Source organism: Orcinus orca, chromosome 15 (assembly GCF_937001465.1).
Source record: "Orcinus orca chromosome 15, mOrcOrc1.1, whole genome shotgun sequence".
Lineage (NCBI taxonomy): Eukaryota > Metazoa > Chordata > Mammalia > Artiodactyla > Delphinidae > Orcinus > Orcinus orca.
In genome coordinates this window covers 37,910,085-37,935,394 of record NC_064573.1, presented here as the reverse complement: position 1 = coordinate 37,935,394, position 25,310 = coordinate 37,910,085, and the positions used below count along the sequence as shown (strand labels likewise).

Genomic DNA, 25,310 nt, shown 5'->3' with positions numbered 1-25,310 from the left:
GGGCCCAGGAGGGTACTGCCCAGAGTGGGGAGCTGAAGACGGGTAAGGATGCGGGCTCCTTCCCGCCTGGGGTTGCCCAGGACAAAACCCTATCCCTCGATTTCCCCCACAGTGGACACTGGAGCTCCCAGTGGTGAGGTAGCAGTAGTGGTGGCGTTTGGCAGGTGGCCTACTGCTCCCTCCGCCTGACTCTTCCACCAGCCTGAGCTCCCTGGAGGGAGAGCCACATCTTGCTTGTCCTCGTGGGCTACCCAGCTGCTCAGCCACTGAATGCCTTTATGCCAATTAGAAAAAAGATGTCTCTTCTCTGGGCAGAGTTGTGGTGTCCTGTGCAAAATATAACCTGCACGACTTCTGTGGCAGCTCCCCCGGCACAGCGCCAGGATCGTAGCAAGTGCTCAGCAAACACCGTGACATGGGCGAGAAATAACCAGTCCCTACCATTTGTGAGAGCCACCCCTTCAGGGGCGTTTTGTGGCAGTAAAAGCCACACTGTGTGCTTCCAGCATGATCCCGATGAGTAAAGGGGAGAGCAGAGATGCTACCTGGGGCTAGGACGTGGAGAAAGGCTTTCTGAGACCCCTCTCTACTTAGCTGCTTAACGACCTCATTAGTAACTGCCAAAGAATGAGCACTTTGAAGGATCTCGCTCGTTACAGCAGCTCCAAACTCTGCATTTAAAGATGGGAAATTCATTTTTTTAATGTACTACTTTTTTCCTTCCCTTCCCTCCATCCCTCCCTCCTGCTCTGGCAGGGGACTGTTTATGGGATGTGACAGATTGTTACAAATGGGGGAGAGAAACATTTCCAAATTCCACGAGGGAAATAGCTCACAGATGCTGGTAGGGGTGGGGAAGGACCAGGTTTGTCAAAATCCAGAGACCCAGATGGGCTTGTGGGCAGGCGAGGGAGGGGGTGGTGAAACCACGCAGATGTGCTGGGGACTGTATCTCCCAGCCCATGAGCCTGAGCGAGGAGAAGCCCAAGAACCTGAGACAGGGGGGCTCTCTCCCACCTCCAGCTTGCCAAGCCCCTCCCAGCCTGGAGCCTTCACCATTAAGCAACACTCCAGATCCCCCTCCAGGCCCTGTCACTTCATTCTCTAGGCTTCCCTGGTCTGTTCGCTATGCAGTGAGGGGTGAGTTGTGGGAAAAGCACTGAGATGGGATCATGAACAACTCCAAGTTCAAAGTCAGGAAATTCTCCTCTATTTCTCTCTGGCACACTCAGCTTCTACTCTGCTGCTGGTACAACTTTTATATTCTATGGATGCCTGGGCCTCACTCCACACAGTGAAATCAGAATCTCTGGGCTTCTGTGGTTTTACAAAGCCACACAGTAGATTCTGATGGGCGACCAGAGTGGGAAGCACTACTCTGCCCCCCAAGGCTGATCTCCTCTGCCCTAGTTGGGCCAACCTCCTTACCCACCCTGCCCCTGCCAGGACAGCCCCTCCACAGCAGCGTGCTCCTTGCTCATCCGTACTTAATGTTTGATCTGAGCGCCTCCACAGGAGGCTCTGTTGGGCCTCCTCAGCCTACAGAATGAAAGAACTCTCCCTTCATTGGAATCCTTAGGCATCTCAAATCAGAGAACACTCACTCTTGACCAAAGTCTACTCTGCCTTATTGCCTCATTATTCTGTTGATGCATGTTATGTTCCTGACTGGATTTTGACCTCCCAGGAGATAGGCCCATGTCCTGCCCTCCTTCTGGGCCACCCCCCTTTCACCTTTCATAGACTGGGCACTTACTAGTACTTATGGGGACTCTGTGACCTCATCACCTGCCCTCCAGCAAGGACAGCATTCTCCTCGTTGCTATTACACTGCCTCTTGCCAGTCTACTCTAGGGCGTTGGGCCCAGCTTCCCAGCTCCAGTCCTCAAGACCAGGGAGATGAGCTGCTTAAAGTCAACTGGACACTCTTACCACAGGAGAACTGCTAAATTTTAGAGGAACAAAGTTAATCAGGAACAGGCCTCCTGGATCTTCTTGTGTGCCAGAATTCATGAAGGTAGGACCCAGGAACTGTCCAAAGTTCTGACCGCGGTTGCACCAAGGGACCGAACTGGTATGTACTAGCCAGACTGCCAATCTATATACCTCCACTTCCTTCCCCAAAGAGGCTTTTCCCATTTAATACTAAATATGATTATTCTTTTAGCTTCTATCCCCTCACTTCTTTTGGGTCAAATTCACTCTCAAGTAATTTGCAGCTATTAGCCTCTCTCTAGATGAGCTGGACAACTCATCTATTCTCCTTTCCCCTGAGGGAGCCCCAGGAATCGGGTTTTTTCTCACCCATCAGACTGACAAACCCCCAGGGATCTGTCTTCTCTTCCATCAGGAGCTCCCTGAAGGAAGGCAGGAGGCTGGCTTTCCCTGATCACATTTGGGGTTCCACCAAGGAACAGAGGGCAGGGAGCCACACATTCCCTGTTATAACAGCAAGGGCACAAACAGAATGGATGAGGAGTGTGTTGCATGGGGAAGGAAGGGCTACCACATGTTCTTACCTGGGTAGGGGTGAATGCCATTGGCAAACACAGCTTCTGCAGCAGGTTGCCCATTGGCCTGTGGGGGGAGGCCAGTGAAGCCATTCACCCCAATGGGGGACGGGATGCTAGGCACGGCTGGTGCAGTGATGCCCGGAGGGGTGCTGCCACCTGGTTCCAGAGGTGAAGATGGGTGGAGAAGGGGAGGCAAACAGAACAAAGGTGATGAAGGCCAACCCATGGAGCTCCACCCTGCTGGCTCCAAGGACCTGGGGATGGGCTTGGACCTCACACGTCAACTCAATCCTATCTGTGAATCAGGCCTTGGGTTATCATCTCCCTATATGTAATGACTCTACTTATCCCAACTATATCTATACTTCACAGTCCAAATCTCACCTACCCCACAAAGACTTCTCTTACCACTGACTGCTTGACCTTGGACCAGCAGCACGTAGACCTCTAAGTGCCCTTGACTTTGACCACAGTTGGTCTTCCTTTAGTCTTTTTCAATGATTCGTGCTCACCCCAGTTAAGTCAGGATAGACGGGTCTTTGTCTAGCCACCAAGGGGTTTCTAAGCTATGGCTCTGCTCTCTGCTATCCTAATTGGATCACTGAGGGGCTGATTTGCCTCCCTATGAGGGAGTCTTGATACTCAGGTGGAGGAGGTCTTAACTGTGGTGTTCCCTTGCACTGAGGGAGAAAGACCTTTGCAGAGTCCAGACTCAGCCCTATTCCCACAAAAACTAGAGAGCCTGGTCCCCTCCTCTTAGGACAGTGGTAATGCTCATTGTGGCAGGGGTAAAGCTGGGGTCAGGTGACAATACGTTGTGCCCTCCCTACACCAGGTGGATGGAAACCAAGGTGTGGATGGCATGGTGATTGTACTGAGGCCCCAGAGGCTGGAAAGGCCTTCTTCTTCATGTAGGAAGCAGGGTCTCTCTGTGGATAAGGACCTAAGGCCATCAGGAGTGTCCCTAGGTCGGGGATCAGAGCTTTGGGGTGGTGTTCAAGTTGGGGCTAGAGATGGCACAGTCTTTTATAGCTTTTAGCTGGGAAAGGAATAGCTCCTGGATGTCAGGAAGGCTGCTGCTATGGCCTGAGTGCAGATAGCGAAGGGAACTTGGTGAATGAGCGCTCAGCCCTTGGGGCTAGACAGGGATTCTTAACTTGGAAACTACTGCATCTGTAGCCACACATTCCTTGTAGGGAGCTGTCCTGTGCATCGTAGGATGTTTAGCAGCATCCCTGGTCTCTACCCACCAGATTACAGTAGCACCGCCCCCCTTCAGCTGTGACAACCAAAAATGTCCAGGACATTGCCAGATATTTGGGAGGGAGGGGCAAAATTGCCCTGGTTGAGAATCATTGAACTGAGCAATAGCCAGGATCCAATTAAAAACATGCTTTGTAAGCGGAGCTGTTTCCAACCCCTCTGTCCTTTAGTAACTCTTACAGTTCTCTCTTGCTTGTTGTGAAGCTGTCTTGGAAAAAGTCAGTGAATCTAGGTTGGGTTAAAGGGAAATGAAAAAATGGGGTTCCTTCTGTGCTAGGGCCAGGGGTCACAGGATGGGCAGGGCTCTTTCCCTTTCAAACCTCAAAGGGAGATGTGTTCATGTCAATTTCTTTCCAGATATCTACACCAGAGATCAACATGAATTGCTTCCTGATATGGCTAAACAATTTGAGTGAAATTCTCACCACTCTGAAATCATATCACAGACATCAGGGGTCCACATCCCATCTTCCCATGGGTCCTCAGGAATTAGAACACTTTTGAGACACACTGCCCAAGGATAAGGCCTGCATTGGGCCCAGACACTATGTGCTCTTGACACAGGATGGTCCATTGGTAGCCAAAATTGGCCAAACAAAAGCAGTGGGTCCAGCTGCTTTCCTGCCAGGCCAGGCCCTGTGCTGGTACCTGCCCACTTACCTGAGGTTGGGGTCATGGGTGCGGCCGCCAGGCCATTCATGTTGAGGGCCGCCATCTGCTGCATCTGGGCAGCGGCGAAGGCAGCCATGGGGTTCAGGTAACCACCCTGTGCGACTGACGCCATTAGTGCCGCTTGCTGCTGCATCAGCTGGGGCAGAGGGAGTGCAAAAAATATCATGCGCTTCCAGGGGGGTGACCCTCCCCACCAAAGGGTTCAGCTCCCAGAGACCAGCCTCCTAGGCCCTGAACCCCAGGGAGCTCAGACACATCTCCCGACCCCTACCCCCAGAGAGCCCTGATGCCTTCCCCATACCTGCCCTAGCTCTCAGTGGCTGTTAGAGACCACCCCCCTCCCGCCCCCCAAGAGAAAACTGTGTTCAAAAGTAATAGTAAGGTCCTTGGCACTCTAAAGTTGTAGAAGGTGGGGGAAGGGGACTGGCTCCATGGGCACCAGTCAGTCCTGTCGTTCATGGAGATGTGACATCCAAAGCTCTGGAGATGTGACATCCAAAGCTCTAGAGATGTGTTGGATGAGCCTCTGTAGAACTAAGTTGGAATGGGTGTCTGTTCAAAATGGTCCTAACTTGGAGTCTGTAGGGTAGAAGCTACAGGAGAATCACAAATAAAACCTCAGGCACCCCAAGGTTCTCACAGAGCTGAGTGGGGATGGGGGAGGTTGCTGAAAGTGGCCAAGTTTGGACCCTGCTGAACAAGTGAGGGGAGCTTGCATTTTTAGAAGCAGAACCCTGGCCTACCTTAGTGCCACCCATGTGGGGCTACAGGTCTGAGAGGCAGCTGAGGGGAGACGCTGGCAGAGCCCGCCCCAGTGTGGAAGAAAGAAGTTGATGGGCCGGGGCCTGAGCTGGGGCCTGAGAGGACTACAGAGGAGGTGTAGGGGATGAGGGCTTGGGGCACCTCAAAGGACCCCTGCCAGGAGTAACCAGAAGGCCTGAGGACACCCTTCCATGATCGGTGGCGGGGGTGGTGTGGTGTCAGCTGGACACTGAACCTCTCTCCCTGTTCCAGTCAGTGCTTCCTAGGACTTGCGAAGAACTGCGGCCCCCCCAGCCCCGCCCTGCCGTGCCCTCACTTACTGCCTGTGCGTAGGCGCCGTAGGCCCCGAACGGGATGGCCATGGGGTTGAACATGCCCATTTGGCCAGCCATCTGCTGCATTCGCCGCATTGTGCGCTCCTTGTCGGTGTCGGCGAATTTGACCACCAGACTGGATGAGGCTCCCTGCAGCCAGGACTGCGTGTGAGGCCCACCAGCCCTAACCGCCTCTGCTCCCTGGCCTGGGCCCACCCAGTCCTCTCCACGGGGTGCTATGGGGGCGGGGTAGGTGGCACGGTGACAAGCACCAACCCTTCGTCCAGGGGTCTGGAGTCTTAACCCCCCACCCCCACCTCAGGCTTTTTCTATTTGGGTGACCTTGGGCCACTTTCTCAACATCTCTGGGCCTCAATGTCCTTGTCTTAGAAGTGCGGATATTGGCAGTGCCTTGCGGTCTCATGGGGAGGCTGTGAGCACCGCAAGCCTTTGGCATCCTGTGGCTGAGCGCGCGAGGGCTGTCGGGGCCCTGCGGATGCGTGGGGTGGCCGGGATGTCTCTGTCCCTCATTGCCCCGTTCCCTCCCCCCCCCCAACTCCCCAGGGGCGGCCGCACTCACCGGCATGGTCTGGCTGCCGTGCAGAGCGTTGATGGCGGCTTGCGCCTCGGCGTGGGAGGAGTACTTCACAAAGGCGCACCCTGGGGGGACGGGAGAGGCTGAGCCACGGCGCCAAGGCCCAGAGGAAGGTCAGAGAAGCGGAGGACTGAAAGACGGGGCACGGGAGGGGCCGAGGGGAGAGGGCGCCTCCCAGAAGAAAGCAGAGTGAGACACAGAAAGAGTGAGAGAGAACCGACAAACTCAGAGCCACACAAGGAGGCAGAGAAAGACCGGGACCGGCCAGAGTCTTCCAAGGACCCTTAAGTGGTCCCGTCCCCCGCGACTTGCATCGCGGCCTTTCCATCCCCGCAGGCCCAAGCGCCTCGCCCCTTCCAAGCAGCCTTACCCCGCTTGCCCGACGGCGCCAGCCCCAGACGGCTCGGGACTCTGCTGTCAGGCTGGCAGGAGACCCACGGCCCCGCCCCGCCCACCTGCTCGCCCCACCCACTCCCCGCCCCGCCCCCACGCACCCTTGCTGTTGCCGTCTGGCCCGCGCAGAATGGTACACTCCTCGATGTTCCCGAAGGCCTCAAAGAGGCGGCGCACATCGTCCTCAGACTGCTGCTTGTTGAGCATGCCCACAAAGAGTTTTCTATCTTCTGGAACAAAATTAGGAGATGCTTACCCGGGCCGGGGGCCCGGCTGCGCGGGGTCGGGCCCGGGGGGAGGGCACGGCCGGAGGTGGAAGGGTTACGGAGGGGAAGAGTAGGAGCTGGGTAGGGGGCGGGAAGGGGGCGCACAGCAGGAGGGGGAGGGAAAACAAAGAGAGGGAGGCGGGTGGGGCACCGCTAGAAGGGGAGGAAAGACGCGGGGTGAGGGGGTTACAGGGAGAGGAGGGCAAGGCCAGAGCGGGAGGGGAGGTAGGAGGGGTTGGGTCTAAGAGGGGGCAGGATTGCAGCGACTCTGCCCCTTCCTGCCTAGAGAGCAGACCTCACACTGAGGGGCAGGGCCACTGGCAGGCACCGGCACACAGGTCATATGGGCAGCCCTACGTTCTTTTCCTCCCTCCTCTTAGACACAAACTATCTTCCTCAGCCACTTTCACCCCCAGATACCAAAATTAATTTACAACTGGCAAGTCTGCCACAGGGCCTTTGCATATGCTGTTCTCTCTGCCTGGAGTGTCCTCCACATCACAAAGTTGAATCCTCTAATGCTAGGTCTCAGTTTAAATATTGCTTTCTCATCAAAGCCCCTCCTTCCACTTCTTTTATTCTCTGTCTCAGCCTTTCCCATGGTCCAAAATTCAAAGGACAAGTATTTACTACTTTGCCTGAGTAGTAGGTTTCTGTCTAGCTCCCCACCCCTCAATCTATGCTCCCTGAGGCAAGAGGCCAGGCCTCTGCTGGAGCAGTGGTAGCAGGCACATAGTAGGCCTGCAGGACTGAGCTACGGAATGAATGAATGAATGCCCTATGCCAGTCACAGGAGCACACCTCCTTTCTGCCTCACATGTTCTTACCTCCATCTGGTGCTCCCTCCTCTTGCCCCTTCCTATTCATGCTGCAAAATTCAGCCCTGGGCACTTTGGAGGGCCTGTTTCTGAAGACTGGGCTCCCTCAGCAGCCTCCCTGCCACGCTTGTGTTGAGTACCAAATGGTTTGTTGACAGCACTCAGATGTGTGCTTAGGGTGACAGGGATCCCGTTAGGCTGTGTGGATTTGTAGTAGCTTGTGACTGCAAAAAGATTTCCCATCCCACAAGCTCTTACTGCAGTGGGACTTTCACTCCTCCCAGGGAGGTGGGGTCTAAGTTCCCTCCCCTTGAATCTGGGCTGGGCTGTGACTGCTCTAACCAATAAAGAATGGCAGAAGTGACACGAGCTGCCTTCAAAGGCTCGGTCATAAAAAAGGATCAGCTTCCACTCTCAGCTCTCTCTTTTGGGCATGGTTGCTCTGTGGAAGCCAGCCACCATGCTGTGAAGAACCCCAACTAGCTCATACCGGGAGTCCACACGGAAAGGAACCCAGGCCTCCAGCTGACAGCCAGCATCAGCCACCAGACATGGAGTGAATGAGTCCTGAGATGATTCCAGGCCCCAGCCTGTGAGCCTTCCAGCTGAGGCCCAGACATCCTGGAGCAGAGACAGTCCCTCCAAGCAGTGCCCTGTCTAAATTCCTGACCACAGAATCCATGAGCATAATAAATGGTTGTTTTATACCACTCCGTTTGGGGTTAAGTTGTTAGGCAGCCATAGCTGCTGGAACAGGGTCCCCGTGGTGGCAGACACCCTCTAGATGCTTGTTGACTCTTCAATAACTGACACACACAGCCAAGACTGCAGAAATACCCACCCCAAAATTGCAAATGGCCATGTGTTCACGGTTTCCACAGAATGCAAGGGCACTCCAGGGCCATGTCCTCCTGGATTCAGGGTGGTTGGTACCTCCTGCACCAGAGCACCCCCGTCACTCGCACGGCCAGGAGAGTTCACATAGAGACGAGGGGCTGACCAGAGGTCTGGAGCGAAGCGGAGGAAACCTCCAGGCCCTGGCCTGCTTCACAAGGCACCGCAGAGTCCTCCTCAGGAAGGCCTGACCACCGCCCTGCCGGTACCCCCAGCCTGGAGCACTCAGCACTGGGCAAGCTCTCAGCGATGAGGTGCCCCTTCCATGCCCACGGGGTATCATTGTCAGTTCCTGTGACCAATGTTGCGTCAGGGCATCCCAGCCTGGACCTCCAACATGGGTGGGCTTCAGCCAAAGCTCTGGGCCCGGAGCCTGCCCTAGCCTGGGCGCTCCGCCTGACGGCTCAGGTGCTGGCAGGGCTGGGCACGCCCCTGCCCCATCTCCAGGCATCCCCAACTCCAAGCTCTGGGCGGGGGGAAGCAGAGACTGGGAGAGCAAGCGGAAGGAAGACAGAGGGAGTGGAAGGGGTGAAACTTCCTCCTGAGGAGGGACAGGAGGAGATAGGGTTCGAAGCAGAAAGGGAGGGGAAATGGCGGAGACAGAGGGAAAAGAACTAGAAACAAAGAGAAGAGAGAGGGCTTCCCTGGTGGCGCAGTGGTTGAGAGTCCGCCTGCCGATGCAGGGGATACGGGTTCGTGCCCTGGTCCGGGAGGACCCCACATGCCGCGGAGCGGCTGGGCCCGTGAGCCGTGGCCGCTGGGCCTGCGCGTCCGGAGCCTGTGCTCCGCAGCAGGAGGGGCCACAGCAGTGAGAGGCCCGAGTACCGCAAAAAAAAAAAAAAAAAAGAGCAGAGAGAAGAGCCAGGCAGAAGGAGAGGGCAGAGACAGAGGCGAGAGGGCCGAGGGCTTATGTTTAACTCCCAGAAGCACAGCAGCATTTACATGAAGTGAATCGAGTTTGGAAGCCTTCAGTAGAGCCTTGAAATTCTGCTCCCCAGGTCGGCCAGGTGCTCCCCCTCCCCCAGCCCCTTTTAAAGGCTCCAATTAAATGGGATTTCCAGGAAGACAAAGAAGTGAAAATCTGCCCCCTGCTCATCCCTGACGCTCCTGCTCAAACATCTCCTCCCAGGAAGGAACTAGGAAAGGAAGAGAAGGCCGGTCCTGCACCGAGCCTGGTTTAGATGCTGGAGCCGCAGCTCCCGCCTCTCTCCTGACGTCTGAATATACTCCTCTCGTTTCATTATGACAGCTTTCTGATTACATTAAAATTCATCCCCACGTGCCTTTCTATCCAGCCACTTCCCTTTTGCCAGGGTTTTGTTTGTTTGTTTGTTTGTTTGTTTTTTCTAATTCCTTCTTCCACTCCCTGAAATCACCCCTTACTGCCAATTCTCAGTTCTCCGTTCTAGGCCCTTCCTGTTTGAGGACTTTCCCAATGTGGAGGGGGCCAGGCTCCCGCTCTTCCTGCCTGTCCGGACTTCCCCAGGGAAACTACAACTAGCCTTACCTGTCTGGAAGGCTGCCAGAAACCAGATAAACCTGGCTCCAGACTCACTTCGTCCAGGTGATCTGGATCGACCCCACCCAACACAAAGGTTTATTTGTTTCTAGGATGCTCTTTATTTCCAGTTGGCTTTGGTACTGGGTGAGTGATTCTAAGGCCTGTCTTTCAGACCAGGGAGTGGAAGGACTCAGTCTGAGGGTGGATCTCCTCCTTCGGCCCGGGCCCACTGGCTCACACCCCAGCTCTGCTGCCTTCCAGCTGCATACCTGTTCGCCCCCTCAGGTTTTTCGGTCTCTAAAATGGGAATAACTCAGCCCTCCTCATGTGGTGGACAATAGGCTCCCAGGAGATGCTGCAGGACAGAGCCTGGCCAGCAGTAACAACAACAGCGATGACCATGACCTGGGGTTCTCTATCCAGGAGGAAGAGGAAATGGAGCTCCCTGCCCTGACTGGAGGGGACAGAGGTCACAGGGAGGGAGAGGCCAGAGGATCCACATCTGGGGGAGGAGCACTTGAAGTGACAGTTTGGACTGGACTCAGGCTGTAGCTGCTCAGCTGAGATGGACAACCTCTCCTTGTATTCCCACCCCCCATGCCCTCCTTCCCCCGGCCACTTTCCCAAGGCTCTGTCCCCAAGCTGTGTCAGATGACCAGTGACACCATTTGGCTGGTGTCTTGGATCTTATGCCAACCTAGCGAGAGTCTCAGAGAATGACTCCATTTCCCCAGCCACTTCCCACCCGCTCCATCATGGACACAGACCCCGATTTCCTGGGACACGCTGAGCAGTCCCTGCCCCCAGCCCTCCTGCCTGAGTGACGCAGGGTCCCTGGCTGATGGTGGGGCTATGATGCTCTCACTGGCCCCCATGAACCCTCAGCCTGAGCCCGTTTTATGGCTGTGGGGCTGTCGCTGCTCCTCTGAGGAGATGTTCAGGCAGGTATTGCTGGGACTGGGACACGCAGGCCACCTTGATGGGAGGTGAAAGACAGACCTCAGGGTCAGGGGGAAAATGGGCTGAAGACATCCCTGAGTGGGAGGTCGCTGAGACCGCATGGGAACAGTCTCCCTCAGAGATGCAGGAGGCCGGTCTGCAGCCCAGTATCTGCCTCTTGATGGAGCCCAGCTTGGGGCAGGCAGGCGGCTCCATTAAGCTCAACTTCTGACTTCCTGGGCTGAGCCCAGTGGCTGGCACAGGAAAGCTTTGACCTGCTGGGGGATGGGCAAATACCCCAAATCTCTGCCCTTGGGTTTTCACATGGGCTCCTCCTGGCCCAGGGGCCGATCAAGGGGCTCATGCTCCCGCAGTGATTCAACAACTGTTTGCTGAGCAACTTCTCTGTGCCAGACACTGTTCCATGCCCTGCTTCTACAGCAGGAAACACGAGAGGTGAGTCAGCTCACTGGAGCTGACTTCCGGATGGGGACAGAGGCCGTCCACAATATATAAGTTCCAGAACAAGACAAAGGCCCACAGGGCTGCGACAGAGTGGCCCCCAGAGCTGGTGTGCCCTCCCCAGCAGTAACAATGCGGCAGAATGGCAGAGCTGGGCTGGACCCTGGAAAACACCAAGGCTCCCACCTTTTTTAGATGAGGAGGTCGGGGCAGCTGGGGCCGGGACTAAACCCAGGTTCTTGCAGTTTTTTGAATTACTAATCCTGACCCCCTTGCTGCTGCCTTCCTGCTCTTTTAAGCTATGAGTGCCTGTGTCTTCAGGGGTGAGGGAGCACCTGGGGTTCCAGGAGGCAGGGGTGTGACACCCCAGAAGGTTGGCACTAGTCCCGGCCCTTCCTGAACCAGAGCGGGCAACTCAGCTCTCTGTGCCCAGATGTCATGCTCTCACTGCGGGGGGAGTGGGCACAGTTTATCTTCCTCCCCCTCCCCAGGAGCTGTGGGAGGGGGAAGCCAATAAAATAACGGATGGGGAAAGTACCAAGTTCTGTCAGGTGCACGTGTTTACAACCACCTGAGGAGGGAATGGAAGAGAGCCCCTGGCATCCCGCCTCTGGTCACTCCTGCAGCAAGCATTGACTGAGCACTTACTGTGTGCCCGGGACTCGGCTGATCAGAGAGTCTGAGATGAGTCTTGGGGGCCCTTCTGGTTTTCCTCTTTGGGCAAGTGTGTGTGTGTGTGGGGGGGATGCTTGGCTCTCAGATCCCTGGAGAATCCAGTCTTTGGCCCCAGAGCCTCTGCCACGGAGCCCCCCATGAGAGAGGACAGCCAGGCAATAGCTCTGGACTGCAGGTCTGTAGGGGCCAGTTGGGGAAGGGGGCAGTGGCAACACTCTGAAGGCTTCCAGGAGGAGGTGGCCTGGCGTCAGGGTCAGGGGCTCCAGACCCACAACAGGAGTTAAGCAAAAGCTGAGAGATGGGAGGGCCCTTTTTGGCTGTGCTTTTCACTTGCTCCCAAGTGGTCCCTGCCTGGGGGTTCAGGGGGAGCTGGACTTTGCTTTCCCAACTCCCTCTTGCCTGCCGTAACCCCCACCAACACACACACATCTCCCAGTCCTCTGACCTCGGGAGTATTCTTCATTCTCCCAGAACCTCAATCTAATTCTGAGTTTCAGTTTCCCAACCTATTAGCATGGGGGGACACCTCCGGGAAGATTTAAGTGCAGATGAAAAGGCAGAGGAGTCTAGTTGCCAGAATCTCATGCTTCCTCCAGCCCCTCCAGTTGGGAGACAGACTCCTCTCTTGTTCACTTAGAACGTCTGGGCAGAACGGGGCTCTGGCTGGAAGGATTTGCATTTTAAAAGGAGAGCCCAGAAAACAGAGAAGCAACACACTGACAACAAGTTGAGGACAGGCCCCTCTTGGGGTATATCAGGGTGGTACCTCGGGGCCCCCAGACGTGTGTGCAGGGAGAATCCTGCTGGCTGTGCAGGATGAGTGGGGCCCCGAGGGGGGAGGAGGTGGGTGGCAGCAGCACCACGTGACTTGCCAAATGCCAGCACCCTGGCGCTAATGCTCAAATTCTGGTTTAATTTTCAAAATTTGATTCGCTCATTACCATTGGCATTAAACAATATCTCACGCTTAAGGATAGATGACTGCTGGGGCGCCGTGGATGAATGTTCAGATGGCTGATGCCTTTATGGCCGCAGTAGACTTTTACTGTTCTCTTCCCTCCAGCTGCCGAGGGAGGGTTTGTGGGGGGACCTGAGCTGGGGAGAACCGGGGGGCCGGGGGCCGGGGTGGGGAATAAATGGTTTTGAGTTCTGTGGCTGGTGGGGCAGCCAGAGGGGTTGCTAGGAGACCAGGAGGGCCTGGCTGGGGGTGGGGGGTGGGGGGATGTAGGGCCAGACCTGTAGGAGACACTCTTATAGGGCCCTGGAGGCTCAAGGGCAGCAGTTTGGGGAGTGAGAAGAAACTTCCAGACACTCCCAGTGACTGAGCCAGAGGACTGTCTCCTGCTCTTGAGCCTTTGGCCCTGGGAGTGGGCAGGGCAGGGCCAGAACCCAGAGCCCCGGGTACCCACACACCTGCCCCTCAGCTGCTGGCAGAGGCCATGCCAGACCCTCAGCGTCTCTTGGCCTCTTTACTGTGGGACCAGGGGACTTGCCGGACCGCCTTCTGGATCCCAGGACCATCTGCTCTCCCTGGGGAGTGATTTCATGCCCAAAGGGCCACAGGTAGTGAGTCTTAGGGGAAAAAACCTGTTCCTTCTCCCTAACTTCACCCATAGATGAGGAAGGACCTTGAATCGAAGGCACACAGACTTGACAGGAGGGGCGGGGCCGGGGTGTCTTGCAGAGAGTAACTGAGGCTCTCTGTCAAATCCTGGTTGACTGGGCCCCCTTAGGCAAGTCACATACCCTCCCTGGGCCGCCAGTTCCTCATCTGTAAGAGGGGAGAATAATCACACCCCCCTCATAGGGCTGCTGGGAGATGAAATTAGTTAAGGTACCTGAGGATTTTAGCCCAGAGCCTGGCACAAGGTAAAATGCTCAATAAATGCAGCTCTGCACCAGTTACAGCCAGGACTACTGCTCACCCGCAGCAGTGGCAGCTGGTGGGATGGGGATGCCCACCCCACCCCTTGGGTGTGGAGAGGACCCCAAGGACACTGAACAGTCATCTGCCAGGGGTCAGCCTGAGAAGCCGGGCTTTCCTTTGCCTCCCCTGACCAAATGGCAGCATTTGGGGGCCCTCTGAGGTGCTCCCCAGCACCCTCCACGTGGTCTGCCTGGATTAATCCACAACGAGGGACGTTTCCCCTGAAGTTACACTGAGACCCCTCTGTGCCCTTTCCATGCATTCTCCGTGTCCTGACCCGCCAAGCACCCTGGCTCCTAAGGGACAAGAAGGTGTCAAACTGGTCATCTGAACTGAAATCTGTGCCACTTTCAAGGTTGCTGACCCCCCACCCTGAGTCCAGAGGCCTCCTCTTCCCCCTCCCGGCCAGCCCTGAGGTGGGCAGCACGCAGTCCCACACCTGCCTTTCAAACAGGGGAGCAGCGGGTAGGGCTGGGGGTCTGCACCCCCTCTTCTCCTGCCTGGGGACCCACAACTGCCCGCTCTCCTGCTGGTGCGGGAGTTTCCAGCCTCGCCATCCACAACAAGGTTAAGGGCCTGGATTGGGGTCCCTCTGCAGCCATGTGCCCGTGTCACTGCCCTCCTGAGACGGGCCAGGCCTGGGAGAGCTCTCCACGTGAAGTGCTCCAGTAAGGAGCCGAGCGATGCCCCCCTTTGTCCCCACAACTCACACTGTGCCAGAGCCAGGGCCAGGGGTGCAGCTGGGCGGGAGCCGCCTCCCAAGGTTAAAGCCTTCCTGCCTGGGAAGAAGACTGAAGGAGACATCAAACCAGATCAAAGGCTGCTGGGGATGGGGCGGTGAGAAGGGCCAAGATGGGGCTCCCGCTCCCCTGGGGATGGAAATGAGGACCCTCAGCCGCTCCGGCCCCCAGGGCAGGCCGTGCCAGGCCTTGATCTGGCCAGCTCCCTCCAGATTGTCTCTGTTTGATGTCGGGGTGGGAGAATGCAGGGCACACCCAGTCTCCCCCACTCGCATTCTTTCAGCCAGCTCTGCCTTCTAAATGCTTCGGGGTAGGGCCCAGGCCGTGAGAGTCCCTTCCTCACTGTCTCCCGCCATCCACCCAGGCCCCTGCTGGCTGCTCTCCACAGGGCAGCCACAGGAGTCAGCTACAACCCAAGGCACACCCTGTCTATCTCCTGCTCAGACCCCGTAGGTGCTCCCGTCTTACTGAGCACAAGCCTTGTGAGGGGCTGCACAGGCACCCCACACTCTGACTCCCCCGATCCCGCCATCCCTCTGCTCAGAAACGTAGGTCTTGTAAGTCTCAGGAATACTCCATGCATGGCCTGCCCCAGGGCAGGGCACTGCGTGTGCACTGCCATTCCTCCTCTTGTCTCCAAGATCATGTCCTTGGCATCTGCAGGACACTGAACTCCAGGATTCCTCGGAAACTGGGAAGTGAGTGTCTCCTGGAGATGAGTGGGCAGCGGCCATGCTGCAGGCACAGAGCCTGCCGTGATGAGCTCTGGGGGTGTGGGGTGTCTAGAAGTCTTGAGCCAGGCCCTAGGGGCTGCACATGCAGGGTTTGCCAGGTAGAAAGGTACAGGGCAGGCATCCCAGGTCAGGGAGCATGGCATGTGCAAAGGCAGGGAGTGTGACGGGCACGTGGGACATGGAGTCACAGTGACACATCCCCCCCTCCCTCCTTCCTCTTCCCCACCCACCATATTCTCAACAATTCCCTCAGGGTCGCAGCCTGCACCCTCACCGCTGGCCACTGGAAGCCTAGCCTGGGACTCAGACCCTGCGTCCATACTCACTGCCCACCATGTCCTCTCTTGGCTCAGACTGGCTCCTAAGTCATAGCACACAGGGATTCTCCTGTGGTCCAACTGGACTCCCAGGCCCACCCCCCTCAATGTCACCCTGGTGTCTTCTTCATGACAAGAGCCAGTGGACCGAGCTCCCACATCACAGAGCCTCTGCTGCCCCCAGACAGCTCTGGTCAGACTGGCTCCCTCCCCAGGGCTGTGTGGTGCCCCTGCCCGAGGGAGACCACAGCTCTGACCACACCCACTCCTCCATGAGGTGGTTATAACCACCACAATACTAATAATCAGAATGGTTCTCATTTATCAAATATTTACCATGACGCCCGCACTGAAATAAGCCCTTTGCAAGTATAACGGATATTTTATTCTTTCCACCGTACAGATGAGGAAACTGAGGCTCAGAGAAGTTAAATATCTTTCCCAAGAAGACATAGCCAGTCACTGGGGAAGCCAGGACTCAGACCCAGGGGGTCTGAATGGAGCTGAGCTCTCGGGTCACCCTCCTTCCTGGTGGAAGACAGTGCTACCTGGAGATCGCTCTCTCTCTTCACTCTCCACCCCTCCATGTCTGCACAGACAGCTGGCAAAGGCCTAATAACCCCATTGCTCTGCATGGGCCAGGGCTTCTGTCCAGAGCCCGGAAGAGGGGCCTGGTGGGGCCCTGCTTAGCTCAGATGGAGCAGGCTCCGGTGGTTCCTGACTGCCCGACGACCGCAGACGTGCCTCACAGCCCCTCCTCAGTTTCACTCGCCCCTCTGCCCAGAGCACGGCTGTCTTGAAGTCTCCTGGGTGACCAAAGATGTTAAGCTCTGTCCTGATGAGTCCCCAGGCCTTCCTCTGCCTGGGATCTAGGCTGCAAGGTCCTCTCCCCTCACCACACAGAGAATCGGACCTGCTGGCAGAATCCCCTGGACTCACAGTCCACACCCCTCTAGCCCCTGGTACCTGCCCAGGGCAGAGGTGTGGCTCTGTGCCCTTGGGGGCTGGCAGCATGACCGGGGAGGCCGAACCAGAAGACTGTCACCACCCCGGGGCGCCACGAATGGTCCCTGCACCCTCTTCTCTTGTGCTTTTCGAGTTGATGGGCAGGCGTGGGAGCCCTGAGTTAGGCAAGAGCTAAGCCCTGGAGGCGCAGCATGGGTGAGGGGCCCGGAGGCCATACCCACATCCCTCGCGACCTCCTTCTCTGGCCTTCAGCCCGTGACCCTCGTGCCTGTGAGTCTGCGCCAGGCCTCCCAGAAGGCGCTTGGGGCACGCGGTGGCACTAAGTGGAAGTCATCTTTCACTGGGGCTGCGGCACGTGGCCGGCTCTCCAGGTAACTGATTATACATTAGATCTGCTACCTTATCCTTCCCGGGCGCGTGGCGCACGACAGACGGCCCTGCGTTCTATGGGGACTTCTGCAGCCCAGCCCTGTTGTCTAATGGGGCTTCCGCTGGCGTCTGGCGCAGTCTCCAGCATTTCACCCATTACAGGATAATTTATAGCATAATGGGGCATTTTTTTCCTTTATATCATGCGGGAGCATAAATTATGGCCAGTTTGTCCTCAGCTCTCAAGGAGACAGACAAAGCCGGGCTTCATTCCAGCAAAGGGAAGAGGTTTCTGCAGGGGGTGGGTAAGGGCAGGGTGGTCCACAAGGCAGCAGGGGTAACAGGAGGAGAGACCAAGGAATGCCTTAAGAACATCTCATTGACGGGGTGAGAATCTAGTTGAGGCGGCCACAGATACCGGGGAAGAAGTAACAGTACCCACTTGGAGTGCTTGTCACTATTAACCGTGGAGGGGGCTCTTGTTAGCTGAGCCGTAGAGCTGCACAGTTGTCCGCCGCCTGCAGATGACCCGGCCATAGACCAACTTCTAACCCTAGCCACGGGCTGACCCTTACCTTGGCTGCAGATCTTCCCACAGCCTCACAAAGAGAATGGTGTTCATGGGTCCACCCCCTTCCTCCCCACCCCCTGCCACAGCCAGAGACAGAACGCAGTGCCCGGCAAACCTCCTGCCCCTCTGACCCATGGCTCATTTTTAACACTGAGGGTGGGGCTCAGCTTCTTGTGGGACGAGGGAGGAGAGGGACACCCCAGCTTCTAATGGCCTGCCCACTGTCCTCCTTGGGAGGTGCACGCAGCTCAGAGTCAAACTGACTAGTTTAACACAGCAGGAGTCACACCTGAACCAGAGGCTGCAACTGTGACAAGGACTTCTGGTGGCCCTGGGTGGGGATGGAGTCTTCAGAGGTCACCTGGCCAGCCTCCTCCAGTAGGACCCAAGGTGAGGATGATGCTTTCTGAACACCCTGGCAGAAGTCTCCCTGGCCCCCATGGAGGCAGCCCAGAAGAATATTTCCCCTTTTGCACCCTGGAGAGCTCAACCCTGCCCAGAGCACAAGTCCTGCCCCTAGAGCACCAAAGTCTGCTCCTTCCTCCTCAAGACACACTTCTGAGAATAACAGCAGGAATCCTGGATCTTGTAAGATGGTGGTTCTCACCCCTGGATGCTATGAAATTCACCTGGGGGCTTTCAAAATACAGGTGTGCCCAGCTAGCCCCTGAGATATGGATTGGTCCGGGCCTCTATGTTGTTGGTTTTCGTTTGTTTCAAAAGCTACTCAGGTGATACCAGCACATAGCCAGGGCCGGGAAGGGCTGGGATGGGTCTTTTCCAGGCCGCTCCTGGCCATCTCTCCTTGGGCACCCCATCTCTGCCCTCGGCCTGCCTGCAGAAGCTCAGCCCTTGAGACTGCAGGATTCTGTGTGTGTTGGTGCTGGTGGAGGGTAGCACCCACCTTCTCTGCCCTGACACCTGAGCCCGGGCATCCCCCCATCCCTCACGGGGTTGTCCTGGAAAGACACTGTACTAATCTGGGTGGGTAGACTGAGGGGGGATTATCTAGGTTAGCATGAAGCCCACCCCTCTAATGGCTTAGCAGTCCTCCCCCTCGTCTTCTTCTCTCCTCTCTCATGTCCCCCTCCCCTCCATCCATCAGGCCAGGCCAGCTGTGAGAGGAGGGTCCCAAGCTCTGCTTTCATCAGCCCTCCAGTTTCCTTCCCGTCCATCTTTGTTCCAGCCACCCTAGCCCTCCTGGAGTCACTCCTGACCCCATCCCCGTCCCCTTGGAACTAGATGGTCCACGTTTAAGTACACGAATACTCACTGTATTAACTCATGACTGATAATGGACTACAGATAGACACAGAGATGGACGGATGGCAGACATTATTAATAGATGCTAGATATCCAGATTAAATGTTGGATGATAGATACACAGGTGAGAGAAAAATGATTGCAGAAAGCAGATAGATTTATGATCGGAGGTACGTGAATAGTGATAGGTAAATATGGATAGATGGATGGATGGATGGCCTAGATGTTTCTGAGGACTTCAGATAATGTAAAAGGTGAGAAAACTAGTCACGGCCACCCACACCTGTTGGGGTATCTGCTCTCAGAAACAAGGAACTCTGTTCTGCTCAAGACCTGTCTTAAAGCAACTTCTCTTTCAGCTCAGGCCCCTGAACATCCACTTGTCTGATGGGTTTGAGGTTAACATAGGTTGCAGTGGGGCTGGTTTCCTGGAGACACTGAAGCTTCTCTTTGATGTTTTGCCTCCTGAGCCCCTGCGATACCTAAGGAGGACCTCCCTTCCTGTCTGTCTCCCCTCTAGATGCATGTTCCTCAAAGCCCAAGGCCATGCCCTCCAACCCCACAGAGCAGGTTGGTTTTTGGAGTCGGATAGGCTGGACTGGCCCCTGCAGTTAGATGGCAGGTGTCAGCCCATATGGTACATGCAGAGATTCATCCATTCACTCCCTCCATTGGGACCCATGCCCTCAGAGAGGTCAGTGAGGGCTGACTCATCTGAAGCACTCGCCACGAGCCAAGCACTGCTCCGATCGCTTTAATTTTATGAGGTGGGTACCACTGTCACCCCCACTTTACAGATGAGGAAACTGAGGCACAGAGAGGTTTGGCAACTTTCTGGACATCCCCGAGCTAAAAACTGCAGGGCCCAGATTTGAACCCAGGTGGTCTGGCTCCCGAGCTTTCATCCACCACGCAGAAGGTCCCCCTCCCCCAACCAGATGGTTGCGAGGCTCTGGTGAGCTCAGGAGAGCATGTGGCTCTGGGAACTGGAAAGGGCTGCACGATTTGCAAGATGTCATTATTTCTAATGACTAATGAGATTGTGAGGGGAGTGTCAGTTTCCTCTAGAGAACAAATTATTTTGAAGGGTGGCAGCATATTAACTATTGGTGCGTGGCTGGCACTGCTAACTACAGAGGACCCTGCTCTTGTCACTCAGAGCGGCCCTCCAAGGCCTTCAGGTTGGCAGTATTTGGTGACCATGAAGTTCAGTTTGCAGAAAGGCAGAAAGCCAGCTGTGGGGCAGCCCGGGACCCCTTCAATTATCCTTGGGTCAGTCACGCAGTCAGTCAACAAACTGTGTGCAAGGTATATATTACTGGGAGATGTAAGGAGTAGATCTGATCCATGGGCAAAAGTGTTTCCAAATTGGGGCTGGAATGGCCTAGCTATGGAAGGCAGAGCAGGATGGGGCTGATGGGGGGGGGGGTTACATTGCAGAACATGAAGACTTTGCGGGGGTGGACCATCATGACCATTGAGACCACAGGCACTGAGGACAGGCTTTCTGCCTCCCTTTTCTGGGAAGAGTTGGGCAGGAAGGGGTGGGGATAAGGAAGGAAACCTGGGATGGGAGCACAGAGGAGAGAATGCAAAGACTTTTACTCAACTCCAGTGCCTGTTTGCTGGAGAATTGTGTTTGGAAAAGCCACACTACCCTCCCACCAACAGGTCTGGAACGTGTGTGGCCGGAAGTGACAGTGCTGTGGGCCCACTATGCCTGGAGCAGGCATGTCCGGAAGTGGAGGCGGGTGAAGACCCCGGCTCGCTGGCTGGGGCACCTCCCCCCGCCCCGCCCCCAGTCCACCTAAGTCCGCCGCAGCCAGACTCTTCTGCAAGGGCTGGCGCTGACTGGGCGCTTCCAGCATTCTGTCCACTTCTCCCTGCCACTCTGCAATACAACATGATCGTAACCCCACCTGACAGATCAGTCAGCTGAGGCTCAGAGAAGCTGAGGGACAGGCTCAAGCTCACTGGGGCAGTATGTGGCATAGGTGGGACCAGAGCCAGGTGTCTCTGCCAGCTCTGGTGCACACGATAGAAAATGACTCCCACGTGTCTGCCCCAGGGCCTGGAACTCTGTCTTTTGGGCTCTATGCCTTTGGACTCAGCATTGCCCTCTTCCGGGAGGTGTTTGAAATGTGGTGGCTTATGTCACCTCAACAGGACTGATTTTGCTAGAAAATGTCCCCTATGTATATATGTCCATGCCTCTCTCTCGCTTTGTCACAGCTTACCCTTCCCCCTCCCCATATCCTCAAGTCCATTCTCTAGTAGGTCTGTGTCTTTTTTCGTGTCTTACCCCTAGGTTCTTCATGACATTTTTTTTCCCTTAAATTCCATATATATGTGTTAGGATGTATATGTATAACTGATTCACTTTGTTATAAAGCAGAAACTAACACACCATTGTAAAGCAATTATACTCCAATAAAGATGTAAAAAAAAAAAATGTCCCCTATGATCAAAGGGACCAGATAAGCATTTAGGCCTGAGAGTGGAAAATTCGATGCAGGGAAGGCAGCATGAAGGGATAGGGCTGGGAAAGGATCAGAGGGGTCGGGGGAGGGGGTGGCTGGTAGCTGGGAGAAGGGCGATGATGGTGCTGAGTGTGGGGGAGCGGCCACAGAGGGTGGGCGTGGCGGGAGGGGAGGGGAGGGGCTCTGTAATGTAACAGGACATGCAGTGAGCACGACGGGGACGGGTGTGTATGGGCAGTGGGAAGTGTCCCATTTGCTACAGCAGCCCCAGCTAGGGGCCCCCCCACCCCCCCAACCCTGGGCTTAAGGTGAGAAAGAAGAGGCTGAAGAGGCTGATGAGAGGAACAGGAGAAGGAGAAGAAAGGGATGACAAGGACTCAGCCTAGATGCCCCCTTACTGGCTGCTGGGAGTGATCCCTGCCAGCCCCGTGGCCCTGCCCTCCTTCCTCTCCTCCCAGCACACAGCAGCCAGATGGCCTAGGGCAGTGGTGCCACTTGCCCTTGGGGTCCCAGGCACTCAAGCTTGGTCTGTTGATGCATCAGAAATACTTCACTCCTGGGTAGATGTGCCTACTTTTCAAATGCATATAGATGCTGTCGTGGTTTAAGAAGTAGCAATTCATTGAAAAGCACTGCTGACTTCAAGGCAGCTTATTGCCATTTTGCATTCTCTCACACAACGGATACTCAAAGTAAAATATCTGTGGGGGGGGGTGCTGATGAATTTTTGATGTTAAACATGGCTCTTAACCTTGAAAAGTCTGGGCATGCTGATCCAAGGAGGGCAGCTGGAGCTCAAGGAGCAGAACGCGTGGCGAGTGAATCCTAGGCCCGACGCCATCTCACCTGCAAGACTGCAGTGCTGTTGCCCAGGAAGGGGAGCGCGGTGGACGCGGGGAGCACCCCAGACCTGCAGTTAGGAAACTCGCTTCTAGCCCTGAGTCCCCAAAGCTGCCAACTGGGTCGGGTGTCTGCCCTTCTCTGAGCTTCAAACTCAAGCTCATCCTTTGATGCAGCCGGAAGAGCTGGAAGGATTGAGCCCCACAGCAGCTTTCAGATGAAACCGTGAGTGGATGGTGTTTAATTCTGTCGATGTCAGGCAAGGAGCTTGCTGTCTGTCGCTGCTGGGAGTGCCTAGCTTGGGGCCTCACGTGGCACACGCTCACTTGATAAACGGTCTTGGAGTGAATAACAGTAACCCACGTATTCATGAGGAGATTTAGTCCGAGAGCACTAAAGGTTAGGAAGGGAGCACAGACCCATCTCTTTCTATCCCACACCCAGCGTGACCAGGGTCTACCTTCAGCAAAGGTAAAATGGGAACCCACATTGGGTTTAGTGGCTGGGGCCTGGATTTGGTTCCCACCCCTTGGGATCAGCTCTGTGATTGGGGTTGGGGAAGTCATTCTGGTCTCACCACCTCTCCTGGGTGATAGGATAACTAGGCCTGCAGCTGTGGGCAGACCTGGGGCCACCAGGATTTAGAATCCCTTTGATCTAAAAAAAAATGATACAAATGAACTTATTTACAAAACAGAAATAGAGTCACAGATGTAGAAAACAAACTTATGGTTGGGGGGGAGGGGTCAATTGGGAGATTGGGATTAACATATACACACTACTATATATAAAACAGGCAACTAATAAGGATTTAGTGTATAGCACAGGGAACTTTACTCAATACTCTGTAATGACTATATGGGAAAAGAATCTAAAAAAGAGTGGATATATGTATATATACACATATGTGTCTTGCTGTACAGCAGAAACGAACACAACGTTGTAAAGCTACTATACTCTAAGAAAAATTTAAAAAAAAATAGAATCTCTTTGAATAAAGGACTGCTCACAGGGTGTTTACCTCTACTCATCTGCCCTGTCCACCCCTATTACACCACACTGGGGGCATCCCTCCCAGGTCTCTAGGTCCACAGGTGTCCCCAAGAACATCCTTTTTTGGCCAACTCTATTCAGGTAGCACCCATGATTAGATCCAGCCCCCTTTTTTGACTTCATAAAAAACTGTCCAGTCTCTTGTCCCAACACAGTAAGGCCCTGTGCTCCCCTTTCCAGAGCAATAATGGTGGACATTGAGAGGATGAGGTTTTCTTTCTAGGACAGAAGCATTTTAACAAGGCCCTCGAAAGCCTTAATCCAAAGGAAAGGAGGTTTATGGTGACAAGTCAGGCCCTCTGACTGCAGGGGGAAGATGTGTGATGGCTTGGGCAAGGAGACCTTCCTAAGACCCTCAAACCGCCCTTTGGAAGCACCCACCCATTCTGCCTTGGGCGGGGCTGTGCTTGGAGAGGGCTTCCCGGAGAGCTGCCTGCTGCCTGCCTGGGCTGCTCCCTGCCACCCGAAAGTGACCCACGCAGGCCAAGTACTTAGCACAGTCCCTGAAATGCAGGAAAGTTCCCTGGTTATTAGTGGTGCCTAATGACATTTGCATAGATTAACAGACTTTAATGCAATCATGGATGCCACAATCCCGAGAAAATAATGAAGAAATCCATTACAAAGTCATAAAGTAGCTAAGTCAATACAGTAATAATTTGATCCCATATTAGTAATAATTTCGTCTCCTGCTGCAAGGCAATTTTATAATGTGCACCGTTTCTGAACACTTTTATAAATTTCACCTTTGTTTGAGACAATTAATTTAAAAAAATTTTACAAATATACTGCTGGTATGTTATGAAATAAATGAGTCATTAGTCTAAACTGGCAGGCTATAATAAAACTTATTAAGATGGATGTGCTGGGATTGCTAACGTCTCTTCAAGTGGCCTGTAACCCTCTCTTTGGCAAACCCGGGGCCTACCTGGTGGCAGTGGCTCAGACGGACAGTCTGGACCAACAGAAACCCATGCAGTGTGGTGGGTGAGGGCAGCCCCAGCTTCCTTCGGGCATTGTACTAGTTTCCTAGTGAAACAGAGCAGGACTGACCCCCCCCCAACCCCACAACCCTGCCCCGAACACTGTCCTTCGCCTGCCTTTTGTCTCTGGAAAAATTTAGCCAAAGGATAAGTTTAATCAGAGAAGTGAGAAAATGCAGAAACAAAGGAAAACAGTCAAAGGAGACCAAATAATAATAGTCATTAAACATAGTCAAGGACCTTTAGCTCCTCTGCATGGGCTGTAGTTAATATCCTGAGCCATATCCTGTGAGCTGCCTTGCAGATATTGAAACTTACACCAGGTGGAAGAAGTTAACTACACGATGGCCAGATTGTGGCCATGACGTACGCTGCCACAATTCCGAGAACTGGCCTCAAGGAAATGGGAACAAATCGTCCCTGGAACTGAAGATTAACTGTACTTAAAACAATCAAGATGACGCTGGTCAGGCCACCGCATGACCAGTTTCAAGGTGACTGTCAGAGCTGACTGTGCTGTTTCTGCATGTAGCCCCCTCCCTCTGCCTATAAAAGCCCTTGCGCACTGATAGTCAGGGGCGGGGAGTCTGCCTTTGGACAGGAGTCGGCCCTCACCGCCAGCCCCCAACCCCCGCTGTTTGCCAACATCCAAAATAAAGCAAACTTTCCTTTCCACCAACTTTGCCTCTTTAATGGCTTTGGAGCGGCGAGCAGCCGGCCCCCACTTTCAGTTACACTAGGGTGGCCAAAACAGAGTACACAAAACTGGGTGTCCTAAAGCAGCAGAAATCTGTTCTTTCACAGCTCTGGATTCTAGAAGTCGGCAGGGCTGCGATTTCTCTGTAGGCTCTAGGGGAGAATCCTTCCTTGCCTCTTCCCAGCATCTGGTGCTTGCCGGCAATCCTCGGCTTTCCTTAGCTTGCAGTGGCATCACTCCCGTCTCTGCCTCCATCATCACATGGTGTTCTCTCTGTATGTTCTGTGTCTCTGTGCTTGAATT

At 54.9% G+C, this 25,310-nt stretch overlaps 1 protein-coding gene across 50 annotated transcripts in view; it reads right to left on the bottom strand.

Moving 5' to 3' along the window:
- CELF4 (CUGBP Elav-like family member 4) overlaps positions 1 to 25,310 on the bottom strand; it is a 299,515-nt gene that overhangs the window by 23,902 nt on the left and 250,303 nt on the right. For 27 of the 50 annotated variants that reach the window (XM_049697921.1, XM_033412264.2, XM_033412295.2 and 24 more), the window contains exons 4-8: positions 6,614 to 6,742; positions 6,105 to 6,184; positions 5,531 to 5,674; positions 4,437 to 4,584; positions 2,520 to 2,669 (exon numbers count right to left, since the gene is read on the bottom strand). In XM_049697921.1, the coding sequence (XP_049553878.1) occupies positions 2,520 to 2,669; positions 4,437 to 4,584; positions 5,531 to 5,674; positions 6,105 to 6,184; positions 6,614 to 6,742 (651 nt within the window). The remainder of the gene's footprint in view (positions 1 to 2,519; positions 2,670 to 4,436; positions 4,585 to 5,530; positions 5,675 to 6,104; positions 6,185 to 6,613; positions 6,743 to 25,310) is intronic. The other 23 variants (XM_033412265.2, XM_049697924.1, XM_049697925.1 and 20 more) reach the window with 2 other exon arrangements.